This window comes from Pagrus pagrus (genome assembly GCF_965226575.1).
Source record: "Pagrus pagrus genome assembly, chromosome: 5".
NCBI classification, from domain to species: domain Eukaryota; kingdom Metazoa; phylum Chordata; class Actinopteri; order Spariformes; family Sparidae; genus Pagrus; species Pagrus pagrus.
This window is the reverse complement of record NC_140189.1, coordinates 23,997,074-24,020,980: the sequence shown is the minus strand read 5'-3', so window position 1 is coordinate 24,020,980 and position 23,907 is coordinate 23,997,074. Positions and strand designations below refer to the sequence as shown.

The 23,907-nt window shown below is 42.3% G+C and overlaps 5 protein-coding genes across 16 annotated transcripts in view; all 5 read right to left on the bottom strand.

Moving 5' to 3' along the window:
* The window catches only part of LOC311257655 (protocadherin alpha-C2-like), a 172,652-nt gene that overhangs the window by 63,070 nt on the left and 85,675 nt on the right, over positions 1-23,907 (bottom strand). Inside the window, exon 1 of one of the 12 annotated variants that reach the window (XM_084353421.1) lies at positions 14,293-16,806. The exons of 10 other annotated variants lie outside the window; for them this stretch is intronic. In XM_084353421.1, coding sequence (XP_084209547.1) covers positions 14,293-16,704 — 2,412 coding nt within the window. In that variant the 5' untranslated portion in view covers positions 16,705-16,806. Of the gene's footprint in view, positions 1-4,239; positions 6,728-14,292; positions 16,807-23,907 lie in introns of those variants that run through there. One more of the 12 variants, XM_084353414.1, reaches the window with a different exon arrangement.
* Positions 837-3,323, bottom strand: LOC311257682 (protocadherin alpha-2-like; the record flags this gene model as incomplete). The annotated part of the gene is made up of 1 exon (XM_084353498.1): positions 837-3,323. Exon 1 carries the CDS (start codon positions 3,225-3,227, stop codon positions 837-839), a length of 2,391 nt encoding a protein of 796 aa, XP_084209624.1. The 5' UTR covers positions 3,228-3,323.
* Positions 10,985-13,492, bottom strand: LOC311257679 (protocadherin alpha-3-like; the record flags this gene model as incomplete). The annotated part of the gene is made up of 1 exon (XM_084353495.1): positions 10,985-13,492. The coding sequence occupies exon 1, from the start codon at positions 13,376-13,378 to the stop codon at positions 10,985-10,987; it is 2,394 nt and encodes a 797-aa protein (XP_084209621.1). The 5' UTR covers positions 13,379-13,492.
* LOC311257464 (protocadherin alpha-8-like) lies at positions 17,118-20,060 on the bottom strand (the record flags this gene model as incomplete). The annotated part of the gene is made up of 2 exons (XM_084353104.1): positions 17,551-20,060; positions 17,118-17,137 (listed from the first exon to the last, which is right to left on the bottom strand). Exons 1-2 carry the CDS (start codon positions 19,943-19,945, stop codon positions 17,118-17,120), a joined length of 2,415 nt encoding a protein of 804 aa, XP_084209230.1. The 5' UTR covers positions 19,946-20,060.
* LOC311257683 (protocadherin alpha-8-like) lies at positions 20,717-23,179 on the bottom strand (the record flags this gene model as incomplete). The annotated part of the gene is made up of 1 exon (XM_084353499.1): positions 20,717-23,179. The coding sequence occupies exon 1, from the start codon at positions 23,105-23,107 to the stop codon at positions 20,717-20,719; it is 2,391 nt and encodes a 796-aa protein (XP_084209625.1). The 5' UTR covers positions 23,108-23,179.

Genomic DNA, 23,907 nt, shown 5'->3' with positions numbered 1-23,907 from the left:
CATGTTCTTGGGTGTCGAAATGAAGTCTAACCTCACACTATGATTTGGCATCAAATCATGAACCGCTAAAAGTCCATCACCATCATCCATCATCCATCATCCAGTTTATACTTGTTAATACTAATGGTGAGCTTTTGAAAATGTAGTTCATTGTTCAGAATGCAACAGACATCCACTGATGGAGGTTTCCAAAGCCAGACAAGCCACTTAAAAGTCAAAACACAGTAATGTATCCATATAAAGCAAAGACAAAATAATTAATTTAATGTGATTTAAAAAAGATATAAAGCTTATTCAGTAAGCAGTGTTAATAAAAGTGATAAACAAACAGATGCTTGCTTGACAGTAGAAGGCACAGAATCCATGTTACAAGCCTGACTTCAGCACCACGGAGAGCGCCATTTCACAAGTACGTTAGATTCTCAAGAGCGATTTTCAGTTCAGTGTTAAAAAAAAAAAAAAGTTGCCAGAGAGCAGAATGGTAATGAAGCCAAAGACCTTTAGATCAGCACCATGGTGATCTCTGTCTTAATACAAATAAAAACCTACTGGGGTCAGAGTGACTTGTGTTATTACAGGGAGTCAACTTCACTACAAAGGATATTTCCAAAAAAAACCTTCTCTTTAATCATCACATTGCATATTAAGACACAAAAGAACAGCTTGGTTATATGAGTATGTGTGAGACTAAGATGTTATGTACAATAAAATTATATAACACATTTTGTGTGTTTTGTTTTAACGGAGACGTGTAGCTCAAACCAGTGCAAGCAAAATAGAACACATTCTGAAATGACTACGAGTTATGCTGCTGCTTTTAGTTGTACTGAAGGAAATTAATCTCTATTATATCTTACCTTCTCTTTGTTGGGTAAAGTCTGAGTTCTTGTAAAAGTGTCGTTTCCATTAATACTGATCAGTTCCCCATCTACAGGCGGAAACGGGGCGGGGAAAACCACTACGTCACTCTTGAGCGTGTCTGAGCTGAAACACACGTCATACTGCTGAGTAGATTTGGAGTAAGACCAGCTCCCGTCAGGGTGGGTGGTGATCATTGGGGCGCCGTACCTGCTGAAATTGCCGTCTGTCCTGTGGCATTTGACAGCTATTAAACTGATGAGACTGAGCAGAAAGATGGCTGACACCGACACAATGGCGATCAGCAGATACAGGTTCAAATCAGAGAAGCTCTCCTCCTTTATGGGCACATGTCTGAACTGAGTCTGGATGTCAGCTGTGCTTTCAACCACCACCACATCAATAGACACTGTAGCTGACAGGGAGGGTTCTCCGTTATCAGAAACCAACACCACCAAGGGGTGAGTTTTCAGGTCATTGTCACTCATTCTCCTCTTAGTCCTGATCTCTCCGGTGCTGGTTCCGATCCGGAAGAGGTTGTTTCCTTTGGGCTCAGACAGGTGATAAGAAAGCAGCGCATTGTATCCAGAGTCTGCGTCTACAGCCCTGATCTTTGCCACAAAGTATCCCGCTTCAGCAGAATAGGGGATGCTCTCACTGTTAACGGAGCCGTGCTCAGAATAGGGCGCGAGAATTGTTGGATTATTGTCATTTTCATCGAGTATTAAAACGTTCACAGTCACGTTGCTGCTGAGCGGAGGAACACCAGAGTCTGTGGCCTGAACTTTAAACTGAAACGTTTTTAACTCCTCAAAGTTAAAAGACTGCAGACTGACTATATCTCCAGTCTCTGAGTTGATGTTCACCATAGATGAAATCGGAATATTTTTTGTAGAACTATCCAACAATTTATAAGTCAGTTTTGCATTACTGTCTAAATCAGGATCAAAGGCAGTTACTGTGTTAATAACGGAGCCTGTTGGACTGTTTTCTTTCACATAAACATTAATCACAGCCTCCATAAATCGAGGTGCATTATCATTGACATCAGAGACTTGAACAGTGATGACTCTGATACTGGACAGAGGAGGACTTCCTTCATCTGTGGCTGTGATGGTGACATTGTAAAGAGAAGTGTTTTCTCTGTCCAGTGGTCCATCTACTACTAATGAATAGTCATTTTTGTAGTTGGACTTGAGTTTAAAGGGAACAGAGCCAACTACCTTACAGTTAGTTACTCCATTGTTTCCTCCATCTTTATCACTCACTGTCACCAAAGCAACGATTGTCCCCAGTTCTGCGTCTTCTTTTACGGGAGTCATGAGTGACGTCACAGATATCTCTGGGGCATTGTCATTCACATCAATTATCTCTATCAGCAGTTTAGCATGTGCACTACGAGGGGTGGTGCCTTGATCCCTTGCTTGAACTCTGACTTCATAAGCAGGCGTCTCTTCATAATCTAATATTCCCTTCACAGTGATCTCTCCTGTTTCCGAACCTAAATCAAAAACATTTGATCGATCCGAAGTGCCACGTTTGATAAACGAATACAGGATCTTGCTGTTCATTCCCTCATCTAAATCCGTTGCATTTAATTTTATTATCACTGTTCCTTGTGCAGCATTTTCCCGTACACGCACTTTATAAAGCGATTTGCTAAAAATTGGTGTATTATCATTGGCATCTATTACATTAACATTTATCTGCAATGTCCCAGATCTCGGAGGTTTTCCTCCATCTACAGCCGTCAGAATAAGTGTAATCACCGACTGTTTCTCTCGGTCTAAAGCTTTCTGCAGCACTAACTCAGCAGACACACCGTGTTCTCCGCCGCTCTGCACATCAAGCGAGAAATATTCATTTTGGCTCAGCTTGTAGCTTTTCACCGAGTTGCTGCCTATGTCTGCGTCTTCTGCTATTGGGAGAAGATATTGTTCTCCCGGTGACATTGATTCGGAGATGTTTACCGAATACGACTGTTCAATGAATTTTGGCGAGTTATCATTTATATCTAACACACTGACCTCAATGCGGTGTACATTCATTGGATTGCTTAAAACGGCCTGTATTCTTACGGAGCATTGTGCTGTGTTCGGACAAAGCTCCTCTCTGTCTATCCTTTCGTCAACAAAGAGGTTCCCGGTCCGCAAATTCACGTCAAAATATTTCTTACTGTAACTCGAAACAATACGTAGGTCCCTGGTTTCAAGGTCTTGTACATTCAAATTCAAATCCTTTGCGATATTTCCCACCACGGTGCCTTTGTTCACCTCCTCTGAAATGGAGTAAGATAACTGCGAAGCAGACCAGTCACAAAGACACAGCAGTGCAACAATACGAATCCAGGCGTATCCCTCGTTCCCCATCGTTGTACAAGATGCACCGATTCCCGCTATACAGGTATTTCCATTTCATGTATGTATCCGTCATAAAACACGAGTATCCAGCGGCAGAGCTTCTCACCACAGAACAGTCCCAGCGTCTCTCAAAACTGAGGCGAATGACGGTGTTAGGTTTCCCGTGCAGGGAGGAGTTTTACACATAACGTAGCAATCATATCTGTGGTCTCCAGCGACATCGTGTGGCAAATGACAGATATACCAACATAAATATGAGAAACACTTAGCCCATTGGTTTGCAGTAGCTTTAAAGACGTGTTCATTTAAATCCTTGCCACATATATTAGTTTCAGAGTATGAAAACAAAAGTGAAGGTGGGATTTTATATTTCATATTTAATGATTTAATAATACCCGTTTTTAAATGTAAACCTGAAAATAAAAGGAGCAATTCAAGGTCACTTAATTCTCAGGAGTGCAGTGTGTCCACAAGATAAAGCATTTTAAATTATTTCAGATTATGTAAACAGATAATTAATGAATCAGCAAACCAACTAACCCAACTCTTTACAATTTCTGAGAAATAAGGAAGGTTTAACAATGTAGAGTTTCAGAGAGCTAACAAAACCTTCAGGTTGCTGTGAGGCATTTCAGCACCAAGGAGAGCGCTGTAGCTACATTCAGGCTATAAACCGCATGAGTCCAGTGTAATGATGTTCTGTCTAGAGCCAAAAGTATCAAATAACCCTGCTCTCAGAGACATCCTTAAAACATAAGAAATAATGGACTCTCTATCTTTGAGGTGGTACAAAATTGGTAGCTAAAAAAGTGCAGTTTTGATGAGTTCATTTATCGACATGTGCTGGCGTGAAAAGTAGAAATCGTTGAGGAGCTACTACATTTGTTATTTTGTTTTCAGGTCCTGACAACCCCTGACTCGTGCATGAATTATATAATCACACGAAAAAGTAATAGCATAATATTTAAATCAAGGAGACTGTACACTGGAATAACTTCATTGAAAACTGAAGAACACGTACCTTGTCTTTATTTGGTAACGTTTGAGTCCGGGTAAATGTGTCTCCTCCATTAATACTGATCAGTTCCCCATCTACAGGCGGAAACGGTGCGGGGAAAACCACTACGTCACTCTTGAGCGTGTCTGAGCTGAAACACACGTCATACTGCTGAGTAGATTTGGAGTAAGACCAGCTCCCGTCAGGGTGGGTGGTGATCATGGGGGCACCGTACCTGCTGAAACTGCCGTCTGTCCTGTGGCATTTGACAGCTATTAAACTGATGAGACTGAGCAGAAAGATGACTGACACCGACACAATGGCGATCAGCAGATACAGGTTCAAATCAGAGAAGCTCTCCTCCTTTATGGGCACATGTCTGAACTGAGTCTGGATGTCAGCTGTGCTTTCAACCACCACCACATCAATAGACACAGTAGCTGACAGGGAGGGTTCTCCGTTATCAGAAACCAACACCACCAAGGGGTGAGTTTTCAGGTCATTGTCACTCATTCTCCTCTTAGTCCTGATTTCTCCGGTGCTGGTCCCGATCCGGAAGAGGTTGTTTCCTTTGGGCTCAGACAGGTGATAAGAAAGCAGCGCATTGTATCCAGCGTCTGCGTCTACAGCCCTGATCTTTGCCACAAAGTATCCCGCTTCAGCAGAATAGGGGATGCTCTCACTGTTAACGGAGCCGTGCTCAGAATAGGGCGCGAGGATTGTTGGATTATTGTCATTTTCATCGAGTATTAAAACGTTCACAGTCATGTTGCTGCTCAGCGGAGGAACACCAGAGTCTGTGGCCTGAACTTTAAACTGAAACGTTTTTAACTCTTCGAAGTTAAAGGCCTGAAGACTGACTATATCTCCAGTCTCTGAGTTGATATTCACCATTGATGAAATCGGAAAACCTTTCGGAGAATTATCAAGTAATGAATATGTTAATTTGGCATTTTCATTTGCATCTGCATCATCAGCTGTTGTCCTTGCGATAACATCTCCCACTTTACTATTCTCTTTCACGTAAATAGTTATGTTGGCACCTGGGAAACTAGGCGCGTTGTCATTCACATCAGAAATCTGCACAGTGATTACAGCAGTGCTGGAAAGAGGCGGACTACCTTCATCGGTAGCAGTGATGGTTACATTGTACTGTGGCACAAGCTCTCTATCGAGGAGACCGTCAACTATCAAAGAGTAATAGTTTTTGTAATTTGACGTTAATGTAAAAGGTACAGAGTCTTTAATCTTACAAGTGAGAAGGCCATTCTGCCCTCCATCTTTATCAGTCACAGTCACTAATGCAACCACTGTTCCAATTTCAGCACTTTCCTTCACTGGACTCATTAGTGAGGTTATAGAGATCTCTGGTGCGTTGTCATTTACATCGACCACCTCTACCAGCACTTTAGAATAACCACTGCGGGGGGATGCACCTTGGTCTGTTGCCTGTACTCTTAATTCATATGCATTACTTTCCTCATAATCCAAATGAGCCTTTACAACAATTTCACCGCTTTCCGGAATGACAGTGAACTTTTCAGCTGAATTCACATTTCCTCTTTTCATTAAAGAATATCTGATGTCTGAATGTGGACCTTCGTCTAAATCGGTTGCATTTAGTTTCAATATTGTTGTACCTGTAGGTACGTTTTCGCTGACTCTCACTTTATAAAGCGATTTGCTAAACGATGGTGTGTTATCATTGACATCTATCACATTAACAAGGATTTGCATCGTGCCAGACCTCGCAGGTTTTCCTCCGTCTACAGCTGTTAATGTTAGTTTAATAACATGCTGTTTCTCTCGGTCTAAAGCTTTCTGCAGCACTAACTCAGCGGACGCGCTGTCTCCTCCGCTCATCACATCAATGGAGAAATGCTCGTTGGGACTTAACTTGTAGGTTTTCACTGAATTGCTGCCAGTGTCTGCATCTTGAGCTATCGGGAGCGGGTACCTCTCTCCCGATGAAGAAGACTCGGAGATGTTAAACACATGGATTTGCTCGAGGAATGATGGTGCATTATCATTTATGTCAACAATGATGACCTCAATGCGATAAATATTCATAGGATCGCTCAATAGTCCCTCTATATTTAGGGAACATTTAGGTGAATTCGGACAAAGCTCCTCACGGTCTATCCTTTCGTTAACAACCAAAGCTCCCGTTCTTACATTTGCCTCGAAATATTTCTTACTGTATCCCGAAACAATCCGAAATCCCCGTTCCTCTAGCTGCTGTGTCTGAATGTTTAAATCCTTTGCGAGATTCCCCACCACTGTGCCTTTGTCCACCTCCTCGGAAACGGAGTAGGAAATCTGAGCAGCAGACCAGTCAGATAAACAAAGAAGAATGGCGCACAACATCCATTCTGCCTCTCTGTACCGTTGACGACCCATCCTTTTCTTCAGATAAGGAGTCCAGGCAAACAAACGTCATTAATCCACAAAACCCGTAAAATATCCAAAAGACAGCCGAGCTCTCTTCATGTCAGGACGATCTGTCAGACCGAATGGTTTACTAACCCATCCCCTACGAAACGTACAGGCTGTGTCTTATTTCACCGAGGAGGAGGAGGAGTTTTACGTCATTAATGAGCACGATTGAACCCGTGGTCTCCAGCGACATCTTGCGTTCCTCTGACAGAACACAGTGGACTTTTACCAACAACACCTCATGAGTTAATGTGTTTTCTTCAACAATACATCAGAAATGTTTAATATATGATCCGATTGCGTGAAGCATGATGTCTGTTTGTTGCAAAAACAAAACGGTAAGAACAGCAGAAGAATCCAAGTAATTGGAGTCGAGATCAAACAAAAGAATATTATAACTAAGAGAGACAATGTATTGATCATTGTTAGATAATAAAGTGAATGAATTAAATAGATAACGATTGTATAAGACTGTTCTTTTGCTGATACACATATAATAATATGCGTCCGCCACCACAAACAATTAAAAAGCAAGTTTTAAAAAACAATTATAATTTAGAACAAATCCCTTCATTTCGTTCCTTACTATTTTACCACCTTATGATCTTGTTGTTGTGGAAGTCTAGGATAGTAAACGTCTACGCCCGATTGTTTTTTAATTGTTTTGCCGCTTTACTTTAAAACAGAATATATTTTAAATGTTTGGGTTTTCCCCCCAAAATGTGCCGACCCACAGACAAACTATGCCAAGTGAAACACAAGTTCAAAATAAGTACATGAGGTCAAAAAGACTAAGGGACGCAGAGAGATTTCAGCACCATGGAGAGAGCATTTCCCATTCAGCATTATTAGACTATGGATGAACAGTATGCAATCTATCAGACGTTGAATGTTGTCAGAACCTTAATAATAGTCCTCTACTATCAATGATGAAAGGACCACACCTGCATACCACAAGGCATAATTACATACTGCGAACGCTTTGCCCTCACTTGAAGCAGCTAAAGATATACATGGAAACAAAATATACACTCATTGGTAGTGTTCATTCTTTATGCTTCTTACCTTTTCTTTGTTGGGTAAAGTCTGAGTTCTGGTAAAAGTGTCTCCTCCGTTAATACTGATCAGTTCCCCATCTACAGGCGGAAACGGTGCGGGGAAAACCACTACGTCACTCTTGAGCGTGTCTGAGCTGAAACACACGTCATACTGCTGAGTAGATTTGGAGTAAGACCAGCTCCCGTCAGGGTGGGTGGTGATCATTGGGGCACCGTACCTGCTGAAACTGCCGTCTGTCCTGTGGCATTTGACAGCTATTAAACTGATGAGACTGAGCAGAAAGATGGCTGACACCGACACAATGGCGATCAGCAGGTACAGGTTCAAATCAGAGAAGCTCTCCTCCTTTATGGGCACATGTCTGAACTGAGTCTGGATGTCAGCTGTGCTTTCAACCACCACCACATCAATAGACACAGTAGCTGACAGGGAGGGTTCTCCGTTATCAGAAACCAACACCACCAAGGGGTGAGTTTTCAGGTCATTGTCACTCATTCTCCTCTTAGTCCTGATCTCTCCGGTGCTGGTCCCGATCCGGAAGAGGTTGTTTCCTTTGGGCTCAGACAGGTGATACGAAAGCAGCGCATTGTATCCAGAGTCTGCGTCTACAGCCCTGATCTTTGCCACAAAGTATCCCGCTTCAGCAGAATAGGTCATGCTCTCACTGTTAACGGAGCCGTGCTCAGAATAGGGCGCGAGGATTGTTGGATTATTGTCATTTTCATCGAGTATTAAAACGTTCACAGTCACGTTGCTGCTGAGCGGAGGAACACCAGAGTCTGTGGCCTGAACTTTAAACTGAAACGTTTTTAACTCCTCGAAGTTAAAAGACTGCAGACTGACTATATCTCCAGTCTCTGAGTTTACAGTAACCATTGAAGCTATCGGGGTGGTTTTCGGTGAACTATTGATTAAGTGATAAGTTGCTTTTGCGTTTTCATTCAAATCTGAATCTAACGTAGTCAGTGTATAAATAGTACTTCCAGTGGGACTGTTCTCTTTCACATAAACATTAATCACGGGCTCCAGAAATCGAGGAGGATTGTCATTGACGTCAGAAATTTGAATATTAATGACGTTTGTACTCGACAGAGAGGGAGTTCCTTCATCTGTAGCTGTAATTGATACATTATACTGTGAAACACTCTCTCTGTCAAGAGGCCCATCAACCAACAATGAATAATAGTTTTTATAGTTAGATTTTAACTTAAATGGCACAGAACCTGTTATTGTACAGTGTGTCAGACCATTCTTGCCTCCGTCTTTATCAGTAATAGTAACCATAGCGACAGCTGTGCCTATTTCAGCGTCCTCTTTCACTGGACTCATGAGTGAAGACACGGAGATTTCCGGAGCATTGTCATTGACATCAATAACTTCGACTAAAACCTTGCTGTGTGCAATGCGAGGAGGAGTGCCCTTATCTCGTGCTTGAACACGAACCTCGTATGCTTGATTTTCCTCATAATCAATATTGCCTTTTACAGTAATTTCTCCAGTATTATAATTCAAGGAAAATTTGTCATCAGGATTTAATCGTCCCTTTTCCGTGAAAGAGTATACAATTTGACTATTAACACCGTCATCTAAATCAGTAGCTGTGAGTGTTAATAACGTCGTGCCAATATTCGCATTTTCTACAACTTGGACCTTGTAAAGAGATTTACTGAACAAGGGGGAATTATCGTTTACATCCAGGACATTAATTTGTATCTGCAAAGTCCCCGTTTTGGGAGGTTTTCCTCCATCTATCGCTGTCAGTGTGAGTTCAATAACAGCCTGTTTTTCTCGATCTAATGCTTTCTGCAGCACTAACTCAGCAGACACGCTCTGGTCACCACTGCTCTGTATATCCAAAGAGAAATGTTCATTCGGGTTCAATTTATAAGTCTTTACCGAATTTGTTCCTACATCTGCGTCATGAGCTATCGGCAGCGGATGTCTTTCTCCAACATATGAAGATTCATACATATCTATTGTGGTTATTTCTTCCAGAAAAGACGGAGCATTGTCATTAATATCATTAATCACAACTTCAATTCGATGGAGGCTTCGTGGGTTACTCAATATTGCCTCTATGTTTAAAGAGCACTTTACCGTATTAGGACAAAGCTCCTCCCGATCTATCCGCTCGTTAACGAAAAGTACTCCAGATTCATGGTTTATGTCAAAATACCGTTTGCTATACCCAGAGGTGAGCTGGAGACCCGTGGAGTGGAGCTGCTGCACACTGAGATTTAAATCCTTGGCGAGATTTCCCACCGCTGTCCCTTTGTCCACCTCCTCTGAAATGGAGTAGGATATCTGAGCCACGGACCAGTCGCAGAGACAAAGCAGAGTGAAAAACAGACCCACGATATTATCCCATTGTTCCCGAGCAGCCATTGCTGTCGCGGAAAAAGCAACAAATCCTGTTTCCTGCCTCTTGGCCAATCCACGAGAGATGAAACGTAACGTTTTTATATATCCATCCTGGCTTGGTGTCCTCTCTCTTTAGGGTTTCACTCGTCTGAACGCTATTTTCACAAAGCACTGCCAGATGATGACGTTACATTTTATGTCATGAATAGAGGAGGAGTTTCTAAACGGTGAACACACATTTTTTGCATGGTCTCCAGCGACATCTCGTGACACTTTTGTATACTGAAAGACGGCCCAAAACAGATGATATCTATATTATAAGCTGCACAAACACAGTTAATGAAATAAATATATGCTGAATAAAGATAAAGATAGAAATTCATGGCTTGATTTTGAAAGACTTAAATTCAGGGAGAACTGTTCATAAAACAATCTACATCCATGACACATTATTATTATACATTATTATTTATGTCATTAAGACCGTTTCATTGCGTTTCACAATACCAGCGGACAGCAGCCGGGTGTGAATACAGAGAACAGTGGACAGAGAAGATGGTTTCAGCACCGTGGACAGCGCCTCAATGTGCGCAAAGTCCTTCATCAGAGAGCTGTGAAACTCAGTGAAAAGATTTGAACATTGTACTGAAATTGTTCTTAATTCATAGAAAACAACGTCGACCAAATTAGCAGTGATTAATTCACCTGACAGCTTTTAAATGCATAAAAATGCACCATAAAACAATTGAGCAGAAGAGACTAGAGATACACGTCTGAGTTACTACCCCTGTCACATTCTTAACAATGGTGTAGAGTAGTTAATCAGTAATCAAACATAGCTGCAGATCATTATTACTTGTAGGTACCATCCGGGGTATGAAAATCATTTTTTCAACATATCAGATTGATGAAATTAGGCGTGGCTTACCTTTTCTTTATTAGGTAAAGTCTGAGTCCGGGTAAAAGTGTCTCCTCCGTTAATACTGATCAGTTCCCCATCTACAGGCGGAAACGGTGCGGGGAAAACTACTACATCACTCTTGAGAGTGTCTGAGCTGAAACACACGTCATACTGCTGAGTAGATTTGGAGTAAGACCAGCTCCCGTCAGGGTGGGTGGTGATCATTGGGGCACCGTACCTGCTGAAATTGCCGTCTGTCCTGTGGCATTTGACAGCTATTAAACTGATGAGACTGAGCAGAAAGATGGCTGACACCGACACAATGGCGATCAGCAGATACAGGTTCAAATCAGAGAAGCTCTCCTCCTTTATGGGCACATGTCTGAACTGAGTCTGGATGTCAGCTGTGCTTTCAACCACCACCACATCAATAGACATAGTAGCTGACAGGGAGGGTTCTCCGTTATCAGAAACCAACACCACCAAGGGGTGAGTTTTCAGGTCATTGTCACTCATTCTCCTCTTAGTCCTGATCTCTCCGGTGCTGGTTCCGATCCGGAAGAGGTTGTTTCCTTTTGGCTCAGACAGGTGATACGAAAGCAGCGCATTGTATCCAGAGTCTGCGTCTACAGCCCTGATCTTTGCCACAAAGTATCCCGCTTCAGCAGAATAGGGGATGCTCTCACTGTTAACGGAGCCGTGCTCAGAATAGGGCGCGAGGATTGTTGGATTATTGTCATTTTCATCGAGTATTAAAACGTTCACAGTCACGTTGCTGCTGAGCGGAGGGACACCAGAGTCCGTGGCCTGAACTTTAAACTGAAACGTTTTTAACTCCTCGAAGTTAAAAGACTGCAGACTGACTATATCTCCAGTCTCTGAGTTTACAGTAACCATTGAAGCTATCGGGGTGGTTTTCGGTGAACTATTAATTAAGTGATAAGTTGCTTTTGCGTTTTCATTCAAATCTGAATCTAACGTAGTCAGTGTATAAATAGTACTTCCAGTGGGACTGTTCTCTTTCACATAAACATTAATCACATGCTCCAGAAATCGAGGAGGATTGTCATTGACGTCAGAAATTTGAATATTAATAACGTTTGTACTCGACAGAGAGGGAGTTCCTTCATCTGTAGCTGTAATTGATACATCATACTGTGAAACACTCTCTCTGTCAAGAGGCCCATCAACCAACAATGAATAATAGTTTTTATAGTTAGATTTTAACTTAAATGGCACAGAACCTGTTATTGTACAGTGTGTCAGACCATTCTTGCCTCCGTCTTTATCAGTAATAGTAACCATAGCGACAGCTGTGCCTATTTCAGCGTCCTCTTTCACTGGACTCATGAGTGAAGACACGGAGATTTCCGGAGCATTGTCATTGACATCAATAACTTCGACTAAAACCTTGCTGTGTGCAATGCGAGGAGGAGTGCCCTTATCTCGTGCTTGAACACGAACCTCGTATGCTTGATTTTCCTCATAATCAATATTGCCTTTTACAGTAATTTCTCCAGTGTTATCATTCAGGGCAAATTTGTCATCAGGACTTAAACGTCCCCTTCCTATAATAGAATATTCAAGTTGACCATTAACACCGTCATCTAAATCAGTAGCTGTGAGTGTTAATAACGTTGTGCCAATATTTGCATTTTCTACAACTTGGACCTTGTAAAGAGATTTACTGAACAAGGGGGAATTATCGTTTACATCCAGGACATTAATTTGTATCTGCAAAGTCCCCGTTTTGGGAGGTTTTCCTCCATCTATCGCTGTCAGTGTGAGTTCAATAACAGCCTGTTTTTCTCGATCTAATGCTTTCTGCAGCACTAACTCAGCAGACACGCTCTGGTCACCACTGCTCTGTATATCCAAAGAGAAATGATCATTCGGGTTCAATTTATAAGTCTTTACCGAATTAGTTCCTACATCTGCGTCATGAGGTATCGGTAATAGATGTCTTTCTCCAACATATGAAGATTCATACATATCTATTGTGGTTATTTCTTCCAGAAAAGACGGAGCATTGTCATTAATATCATTAATCACAACTTCAATTCGATGGAGGCTTCGTGGGTTACTCAATATTGCCTCTATGTTTAAAGAGCACTTTACCGTATTAGGACAAAGCTCCTCCCGATCTATCCGCTCGTTAACGAAAAGTACTCCAGATTCATGGTTTATGTCAAAATACCGTTTGCTATACCCAGAGGTGAGCTGGAGACCCGTGGAGTGGAGCTGCTGCACACTGAGATTTAAATCCTTAGCGAGATTTCCCACCGCTGTCCCTTTGTCCACCTCCTCTGAAATGGAGTAGGATATCTGAGCCACGGACCAGTCGCAGAGACAAAGCAGAGTGAAAAACAGACCCACGATATTATCCCATTGTTCCCGAGCAGCCATTGCTGTCGCGGAAAAAGCAACAAATCCTGTTTCCTGCCTCTTGGCCAATCCACGAGAGATGAAACGTAACGTTTTTATATATCCATCCTGGCTTGGTGTCCTCTCTCTTTAGGGTTTCACTCGTCTGAACGCTATTTTCACAAAGCACTGCCAGATGATGACGTTACATTTTATGTCATGAATAGAGGAGGAGTTTCTAAACGATGAACACACATTTTTTGCATGGTCTCCAGCGACATCTCGTGACACTTTTGTATACTGAAAGACGGCCCAAAACAGATGATATCTATATTATAAGCTGCACAAACACAGTTAATGAAATAAATATATGCTCAATAAAGATAAAGATAGAAATTCATGTTTTGATTTTGAAAGACTTAAATTCAGAGAGAACTGTTAATAAAACAATCTATATCCATGACACATTATTATTACACATTATTATTTATGTCATTAAGACCGTTTCATTGCGTTTCACAATACCAGCGGACAGCAGCCGGGTGTGAATACAGAGAACAGTGGACAGAGAAGATGGTTTCAGCACCGTGGACAGCGCCTCAATGTGCGCAAAGTCCTTTATCACAGAGCTGTGAAACTCAGTGAAAAGATTTGAACATTGTACTGAAATTGTTCTTAATTCATAGAAAACAACGTCGACCAAATTAGCAGTGATTAATTCACCTGACAGCTTTTTAGTGCATAACAATGCACCATAAAACCATCGAGAATCAAGATTTACACAGAAGAGACTAGAGATACACGTCTAAGTTACTACCCCTGTCATATTCTTAACAATGGTGTAGAGTAGTTAATCAGTAATCAAACATAGCTACAGATCATTATCACTTGTACCACCCGGGGTATGAAAACCATTTTTTCAACATATCAGATTGATGAAATAAGGCGTGGCTTACCTTTTCTTTATTAGGTAAAGTCTGAGTCCGTGTGAAAGTGTCTCCTCCGTTAATACTGATCAGTTCCCCATCTACAGGCGGAAACGGTGCGGGGAAAACTACTACGTCACTCTTGAGCGTGTCTGAGCTGAAACACACGTCATACTGCTGAGTAGATTTGGAGTAAGACCAGCTCCCGTCAGGGTGGGTGGTGATCATGGGGGCGCCGTACCTGCTGAAACTGCCGTCTGTCCTGTGGCATTTGACAGCTATTAAACTGATGAGACTGAGCAGAAAGATGGCTGACACCGACACAATGGCGATCAGCAGATACAGGTTCAAATCAGAGAAGCTCTCCTCCTTTATGGGCACATGTCTGAACTGAGTCTGGATGTCAGCTGTGCTTTCAACCACCACCACATCAATAGACATAGTAGCTGACAGGGAGGGTTCTCCGTTATCAGAAACCAACACCACCAAGGGATGAGTTTTCAGGTCATTGTCACTCATTCTCCTCTTAGTCCTGATCTCTCCGGTGCTGGTTCCGATCCGGAAGAGGTTGTTTCCTTTGGGCTCAGACAGGTGATACGAAAGCAGCGCATTGTATCCAGAGTCTGCGTCTACAGCCCTGATCTTTGCCACAAAGTATCCCGCTTCAGCAGAATAGGGGATGCTCTCACTGTTAACGGAGCCGTGCTCAGAATAGGGCGCGAGGATTGTTGGATTATTGTCATTTTCATCGAGTATTAAAACGTTCACAGTCACGTTGCTGCTGAGCGGAGGGACACCAGAGTCTGTGGCCTGAACTTTAAACTGAAACGTCTTTAACTCCTCGAAGTTAAAAGACTGAAGACTGACTATATCTCCAGTCTCTGAGTTGATGTTCACCATTGTGGGTAGAGGCAGAGATTTACTATTACTGTCTAAAAATGAGTAGCTAACTTGACCGTTGTTGCTGACGTCAGCATCAGACGCAGTCACTGTTTTAATAACTGTTCCTACTTTGCTGTTTTCTTTCACATAAACGTTTATTACCGGTTCTGAGAAATATGGCGCGTTGTCATTAACATCAGAAACGTGAACAGTAATAACACTGATGTTCGAAAGAGGAGGACTCCCGTCATCTGTAGCTGATATTGTGACATTGTACTGAGGAGTTACCTCTCTGTCCAAATGTCCGTCAACCACTAAAGAGTAATAGTTTTTATAATTTGTGTCCAATTTGAACGGAACAGCATTTAAGATCTCGCATTTCACCTCACCATTTTTGCCGCTGTCTCTGTCTAGAACGGACACAAGTGCAATAGCAGTGCCTACAGCAGCATCCTCATTCACTGTATTCAGCAGTGACGTCACAGTGATTTCAGGAGCGTTGTCGTTGACGTCAATTACTTCTACCAGCACTTTACTATGAGCAGACAGAGGAGGCTGGGCTTTGTCTCTAGCCTCTGCTCGGATCTCAAAAGCTTTTCTGTCTTCATAGTCGATTTTCCCTTTCACTGAAATAACTCCAGTGTCAGGGTCAATTTTAAAAACATCCAGAATATGGTCCTGATCTTTACTACGAAGAGAATACACTATTTCACTGTTCGTGCCTTCATCAGCGTCGGTCGCATTTAAGGTGAAGACTGTCGTACCAATCGGGACATTTTCAAACGTTTGTACTTTGTAAAGCGTACTGCTGAACACTGGTGCGTTATCATTAGTGTCTAGTACATTTATTTCAATTTCTGATGTGCCTGAATTTGGTGGAGTGCCTCCGTCTAACGCAGTTAACACGAGCTGCATGTGTGCCTTTTTCTCACGGTCTAAAGCTTTCTGCAGGACTAACTCTGGAGATATACTGTCCTCTCTTTTGTGTGTCGCAAGAGTGAAATATTCGTTCGGACTGAGCTTATACGCACTAACACCATTTTTACCCACATCAGCATCGCTTGCCTCCGACAACGCGAATCTAAACCCAGGCAGGGTGTTCTCCGCTATGTCCAGTATTTGTGATTTCGTGCTAAAAGACGGAGAATGGTCATTCACATCTTTAACTTCTATCTCTACACGATAAAGCTTTAACGGGTTGTTTATCACAGCCTCCACACTAACCGTGCATTTGGGTTCCTCTGCACAAAGCTCCTCTCGGTCTATCCTCTCGTTGACATACAGAAATCCGGTCTTTAGATTTACCTCGAAATATTTCCTTTTAGATCCTGTAACAACCTGAAACAAACGGGACTCCAAATCCTGCACATTGAGGTTCAGATCCTTGGCGATATTTCCGACATTCGTCCCCGGGTTCACCTCCTCTGAGACGGAGTAGGAGAGCTGCCCAGACGCAGCTTCCCAGCAACAATCCAACAGCACCAGCATCAGATATGTAACAATAGACCTCCTGCTACTCGGTAAAGACATAATTCCGCCGAAGAAGAACAAAACATACATCCACGCTGGGGTTTCGACCGTGAGATTACAAGACGAAAAACAATTTTAGTCAGCACTATTTCGATTTTCCTCTTCTTATACACGATGACTCCATTATGCCCTGCCTTCTCTTCCCGTGTCTCTTTGTGATGAAAACCACAGTCAGTCTGTTTTTGCTCTGGGAGGAGCCTCAACAATTTCCGTGTCACGGTCTATAGCGTCACTGTGTGGTAACTTTCAAAAACTGCACAAGCTATACACGTGAAAAATCCCTCCTCATTCTGAAACACTGACAACCACTTAATTATAAATTGTAAGTCATTCCAAGGATTTGGATACATAAAAACCACAATGTATTTTCAAATATATTGACAGTATCGCTATTGATTTATTAAAGTATGCAAATGACCAGTAATTTTAATGGATATACAGCATTAAAAGTCAGGCTCCACGTCTGATAACAGTGAAAGACAGTGTATCAAAACTTCAAAAGTCCCTTGTTTTCACACTCTCTCATCAAAATAAATATACACTTTCACTTGCAAATATATTGCATTCATGACCACCCAAAAAATATTCTTATTCTTAGACCTGCCGATACAGTATACTTTCCATTTGTCATGGGAATTCCCGGTAAACCAATACAGAAACTTGCGTTCAGTACCACGGACAGCGACACACACATTAAATGCAGAGTTAGCAGCCAAAATGGGAAGATTACAACAACGCATGTAGAGCAGGCCTATATCAACTTAACTCAAATTTAAAGTTCACTAAAATAAAAGCGTGTTGTTTGTCCAAACAAAGAACCAAGTATATTGTTACTGTCAGTAATCAACATAAAGGAATGGCAACAATGAGACGCACTTAATGCGCATGTTCTTACCTTTTCTTTGTTGGGTAAAGTCTGAGTTCTGGTAAAAGTGTCTCCTCCGTTTATACTGATCAGTTCCCCATCTACAGGCGGAAATGGTGCGGGGAAAACCACTACGTCACTCTTGAGCGTGTCTGAGCTGAAACACACGTCATACTGCTGAGTAGATTTGGAGTAAGACCAGCTCCCGTCAGGGTGGGTGGTGATCATTGGGGCGCCGTACCTGCTGAAATTGCCGTCTGTCCTGTGGCATTTGACAGCTATTAAACTGATGAGACTGAGCAGAAAGATGGCTGACACCGACACAATGGCGATCAGCAGATACAGGTTCAAATCAGAGAAGCTCTCCTCCTTTATGGGCACATGTCTGAACTGAGTCTGGATGTCAGCTGTGCTTTCAACCACCACCACATCAATAGACACAGTAGCTGACAGGGAGGGTTCTCCGTTATCAGAAACCAACACCACCAAGGGATGAGTTTTCAGGTCATTGTCACTCATTCTCCTCTTAGTCCTGATCTCTCCGGTGCTGGTTCCGATCCGGAAGAGGTTGTTTCCTTTGGGCTCAGACAGGTGATAAGAAAGCAACGCATTGTATCCAGAGTCTGCGTCTACAGCCCTGATCTTTGCCACAAAGTATCCCGCTTCAGCAGAATAGGGGATGCTCTCACTGTTAACGGAGCCGTGCTCAGAATAGGGCGCGAGAATTGTGGGATTATTGTCATTTTCATCGAGTATTAAAACGTTCACAGTCACGTTGCTGCTGAGCGGAGGAACACCAGAGTCTGTGGCCTGAACTTTAAACTGAAACGTTTTCAACTCCTCGAAGTTAAAAGACTGCAGACTGACTATATCTCCAGTCTCTGAGTTGATGTTCACCATTGTAGACAGCGGCACTAAGTTATTATCACTGGCTAATGAATATCTCACCTGACCATTTTCACTAACGTCAGCATCTGTTGCTGATACTGCTTTCAAAACCGTCCCAACTGGACTGTTTTCTTTCACATACATATTAATTACAGTCTCTGAAAAGCGAGGTGTGTTGTCATTCACATCAGAAACCTGAATAATAACCGTGCTGGTGTTAGAAAGAGGGGGCCTACCTTCATCTGTAGCTCTGATAGTGATATTGTAGTGGGAAATGAGTTCCCTGTCTAAAGCTCCACCAATAACTAAGGAATAATAATTGTTATAATTTGTCTCCAATTTAAAGGTGACTGAATTCATTATCTCACAGTTGACTTCACCGTTTTTGCCCCCATCTCTGTCTAGAACTGAAACAAGCGCAATGGCAGTACCAATTTCAGCGTCCTCCTTCACGGTGCTGAGCAGTGACGTCACCGTGATGTCAGGCGCATTGTCATTCAGATCCACCACCTCCACTAGTACTTTACACTGTGCTGTCAATGGAGGCTGGCCTTTGTCCGCAGCCTGCACACGAATTTCAAAAGCAGGATTTGTTTCGAAGTCAATTTGTCCTTTAACTGTTATTATTCCTGTCTCTGAATCGATTTCAAAAATGTCCAACACATGGTCCTGATCTTTCGAGTTAAGAAAATACACAATGTCTTTGTTCGTCCCCTCATCAGCGTCAGTGGCAGTCACTGTTACTAGTGTACTGCCAAGTGGTGCATTCTCTGTTATACTTGTTTTGTACAATGTTTTAGTAAACGTCGGGAAATTATCGTTTGTGTCCAAGACATTAATGATTATTTCTGACGTGCCTGATTTTGGAGGAGTTCCTCCATCTACAGCGGTCAGCGTGAGTTTAATTAAAGCCTGTTTTTCTCGGTCTAATGATTTCTGAAGAACTAACTCGGCTGACACACTCTCCCCTTTGTGCACCGCTAAAGAGAAATATTCACTGGGATTCAGCTTGTACGTGTTAATATTGTTTTTCCCTACATCGGCATCGTAGGCCGACAACACAGGGAACGTAGCTCCTGGCAATACACTCTCTGCTATATCGATAGTTTGTGATTTGGCACTGAACGAAGGGGGATTATCATTGACGTCAAGAATATTAACTTCAATACGGTACAGTTTCAGTGGATTATTAATCACAGCCTCTACATTCACTTTGCATTTTGCAGCTTTCGCACAGAGCTCTTCTCTGTCTATTCTTTCACTGACGTAGAGAAAACCTGACTTCAAATTTACATCAAAATACTTCCTCTTTGATCCGGTAACGATCTGAAACATACGTGACTCCAAATCCTGCACATTCAGATTTAGATCCTTGGCGAGATTTCCAACAGACGTCCCCAGGTTTACCTCCTCTGAGACGGAATAGGAGAGCTGTCCGGAAACCGCTCCCCAGTTAAACACCACGACAACAAGCAAGAGATAAATCCCAATGTGAGTCTTTCTTCCCGGCCGATGCATAATTCCATACAGCGAGACAAAGCATATATCCCTTTATCGACGTGCTCTGTGCTTTTCAAGGCGAAAAAGCCGTTTGAAAGACAAAATTATATGTCGGGACGTTTTCTATATCCATCCCCCTTCACCCTGCGTCTCATTCTAACAAAGCACTGGCAAAATGATCCTTTTAATGTGGGAGGGGCCTGGACACATCAGCGACTAGCTGGCGGTGTCACGGTCTATAGCGTCGCCTCATGGTCACTTGAAATAACTGCAAGGCTATGACTAAATACAGTTAAACATGGTTTGTTACAATATAAATCACCAGAAAGGAGATCATTCCTGCGAGGAAAAAAATCAAAATCAAAGCAGATTGTAATCGCTGCATATTTCAGCACCATGGATAGAGCATCATGGCGCACACTATAGGTGAAATGGTTTAAAGAACTTCTAAAGGTTTGATCAAAGTAAAGAAAATGCTAGGAGAAACACACAACAGCGAATTGTTTCACCGTCTTGGAAACAGTACAGTATATATAGACAGCAAGGCACGTTTAATGTGACGTTTCAGACCAAACAGTCAAAGACCACTAGCCTGAAGACTCACAAGCTATCACAACCATAATACTTTTCCTGTACTTTTAATATGTTGAACTTGCATCCAAAACTTGATTTCAGCATCAGAACAGCGTTATTTGATTCACTGACACAGAGGAAAATGTCATTGCACATTGTAACATAATACATAATATAAGAGCTGAAATTACACTCAATTAAGCGATACAATTAAGTTTATAATCTTACCTTTTCTTTATTAGGTAAAGTCTGAGTTCTGGTAAATGTGTCTCCTCCGTTAATACTGATCAGTTCCCCATCTACAGGCGGAAACGGTGCGGGGAAAACCACTACGTCACTCTTGAGCGTGTCTGAACTGAAACACACGTCATACTGCTGAGTAGATTTGGAGTAAGACCAGCTCCCGTCAGGGTGGGTGGTGATCATTGGGGCACCGTACCTGCTGAAACTGCCGTCTGTCCTGTGGCATTTGACAGCTATTAAACTGATGAGACTGAGCAGAAAGATGGCTGACACCGACACAATGGCGATCAGCAGATACAGGTTCAAATCAGAGAAGCTCTCCTCCTTTATGGGCACATGTCTGAACTGAGTCTGGATGTCAGCTGTGCTTTCAACCACCACCACATCAATAGACACAGTAGCTGACAGGGAGGGTTCTCCGTTATCAGAAACCAACACCACCAAGGGATGAGTTTTCAGGTCATTGTCACTCATTCTCCTCTTAGTCCTGATCTCTCCGGTGCTGGTCCCGATCCGGAAGAGGTTGTTTCCTTTTGGCTCAGACAGGTGATACGAAAGCAGCGCATTGTATCCAGAGTCTGCGTCTACAGCCCTGATCTTTGCCACAAAGTATCCCGCTTCAGCAGAATAGGGGATGCTCTCACTGTTAACGGAGCCGTGCTCAGAATAGGGCGCGAGAATTGTTGGATTATTGTCATTTTCATCGAGTATTAAAACGTTCACAGTCACGTTGCTGCTGAGCGGAGGAACACCAGAGTCTGTGGCCTGAACTTTAAACTGAAACGTTTTTAACTCCTCGAAGTTAAAAGACTGCAGACTGACTATATCTCCAGTCTCTGAGTTGATGTTCACCATTGTAGAAAACGGTAATGTGTTCGTGTTACTTTGTAAAAATGAATATCTCACCTGACTGTTCTGGTCAACGTCAGAATCAGTTGCTGTCACAGTTTTAATAATTGCTCCCACTGGACTGTTTTCTTTCACATAAACATTGATTATGTTTTCTGTGAACAGAGGTGCGTTATCATTCACATCAGACACGTGTACGTTAATAACGCTCGTGCTGGACAGTGGGGGGCTGCCCTCATCGGTAGCAGTGATGCTGATGTTGTATTGAGATGCGCCCTCTCTGTCTAGAGGACCGTCCACCACCAACGAATAGTAATTCTTATAATTTGACTCTAATTTAAAAGGGACGTTGTTGGAAATTTTACAGTTCACCATCCCGTTTTTACCTCCGTCTTTATCAAGTACTGAAACAAGTGCAATAGCGGTGCCAATGGACGCATCTTCTTTAACCGCATTTAATAGTGACGTCACTGAAATTTCAGGGGCATTGTCATTAACATCTAAAACTTCAATCAATAATTTTGCGTGTGAGGTGAGAGGAGATGAAGCTCCATCACTGGCTTGGACTCTGATCTCAAAAGCATTATTTTCTTCAAAGTCGATATTCTTCTTATTTGTTACAGTTCCAGTTTTTTCATCTATAGCAAACAGATCAGTTTGTTTCCCTCGGCCTACTTCACTGAAGGAATATAACACTTGTCCGTTTTGGCCTGCATCTAAATCAGAAGCATTCAATGTCATTATTGGTGTTCCAATCTTAGCGTTTTCATACACACTGGCTTTATACAGCTTTTGACTGAAAACAGGTGCGTTATCATTAATGTCCAAGACATTGATTCTAATGACCATAGTGCCTGATTTAGCAGGTGTTCCTCCGTCAATAGCAGTGAGTGTGAGCTCGATCACAGACTGTTTTTCTCTGTCTAAAACTTTCTGGAGCACTAATTCGACAGTAACACTCTCTCCTTTATGTGTTTCGAGAGAGAAGTGTTCATTTTGACTGAGTTTGTAGGTATTTATAGTATTTTTACCGACATCTGCATCGTGAGCAGGATGCAGAGGAAATCTTGCCCCTGCTGCTGTGTTTTCAGTAATATTCATGAACTGAGACGTTCTGAGAAATGACGGAGAATTATCATTGACATCTAAAACAATAATCTCAACCCGGTACAGTTTTAGTGGGTTATTGATAACTGCTTCTACACTGAGTGAGCATTTGGGCTCATCTCCGCAGAGTTCCTCTCGATCTATTCTCTCATTCACGTACAAGACACCAGTCTTCAGGTTTACCTCGAAATATTTTCTCTTTGATCCAGCAACGATCTGAAACATGCGGGACTCCAAATCCTGGACATTGATGTTCAGATCTTTGGCGATATTTCCGACCACAGTCCCCAGTTTCACCTCCTCTGAGACGGAGTAAGAGAGCTGCCCAGACACCGCTTCCCAGTAACAATCCAGCAGCACGACCAAGAGATATATCCACACAGAGCTCGTCCTGCTCGGTAAATGCATTATTCCACACGTTGAGAAGGAGCATGAATGCAAATCTAAACGATATGTAAAAACAACCACGAGATCGAGATCAAGGACTAAAAATTCCAGAAAAATATTTCGCCATTTTCCCGACCAACAAGACAGCCGTCCTTTGTCGTCCGACCTCTCTCTGTAACAAAGCCCACAGAAACATCATCCACTGAATCTGGGAGGAGCCCCGAGCCACCGAAGAGACCGTCTAAATGTGGTGGTCTAAAGCGTCCCCATGTGGACATAAGTCATACCTACATGCTACACAAGATATGATAACACTGGAAACTATAAAACATCTCAGTTCGCTTCAAATATGAGGCAATTGTCACAATGAAAGTGTGAAAGAAAAGTTGATCCCATTGGTGGAAAAATGAACACTTTATGATTGAAATCTTCTTTAGATTACATCATCTTTTAGAAAATAACTGACATGTCTAGCAAAACCCTTACCCTTACAGCAGTGATAGTTAGATTTAGTAAGTCTACATACTAAAATACACTGGCCAACTTTTGTTTTTAAACCGAGGAGCAAAGTACAAGCAAATATTGAATCAAAAAAACTTTCTTTGCGGATATGTGAGATATGAAACATATTGTTCCAGTTTAAGTGCCAGAGACATGTGTTCGTGTATTTTAAACACTGTGCACTTCCATAACGTTTTGTTTTGCACCATGTTCTTAGAATTGCAAGCAACTTCAAAAAGCTGTGTTCAGCACCACGGACAGCAACAAACACATTTGTCAGCAGCAAAAATAACTGGAATTTATGAGATATCAGCAAATTA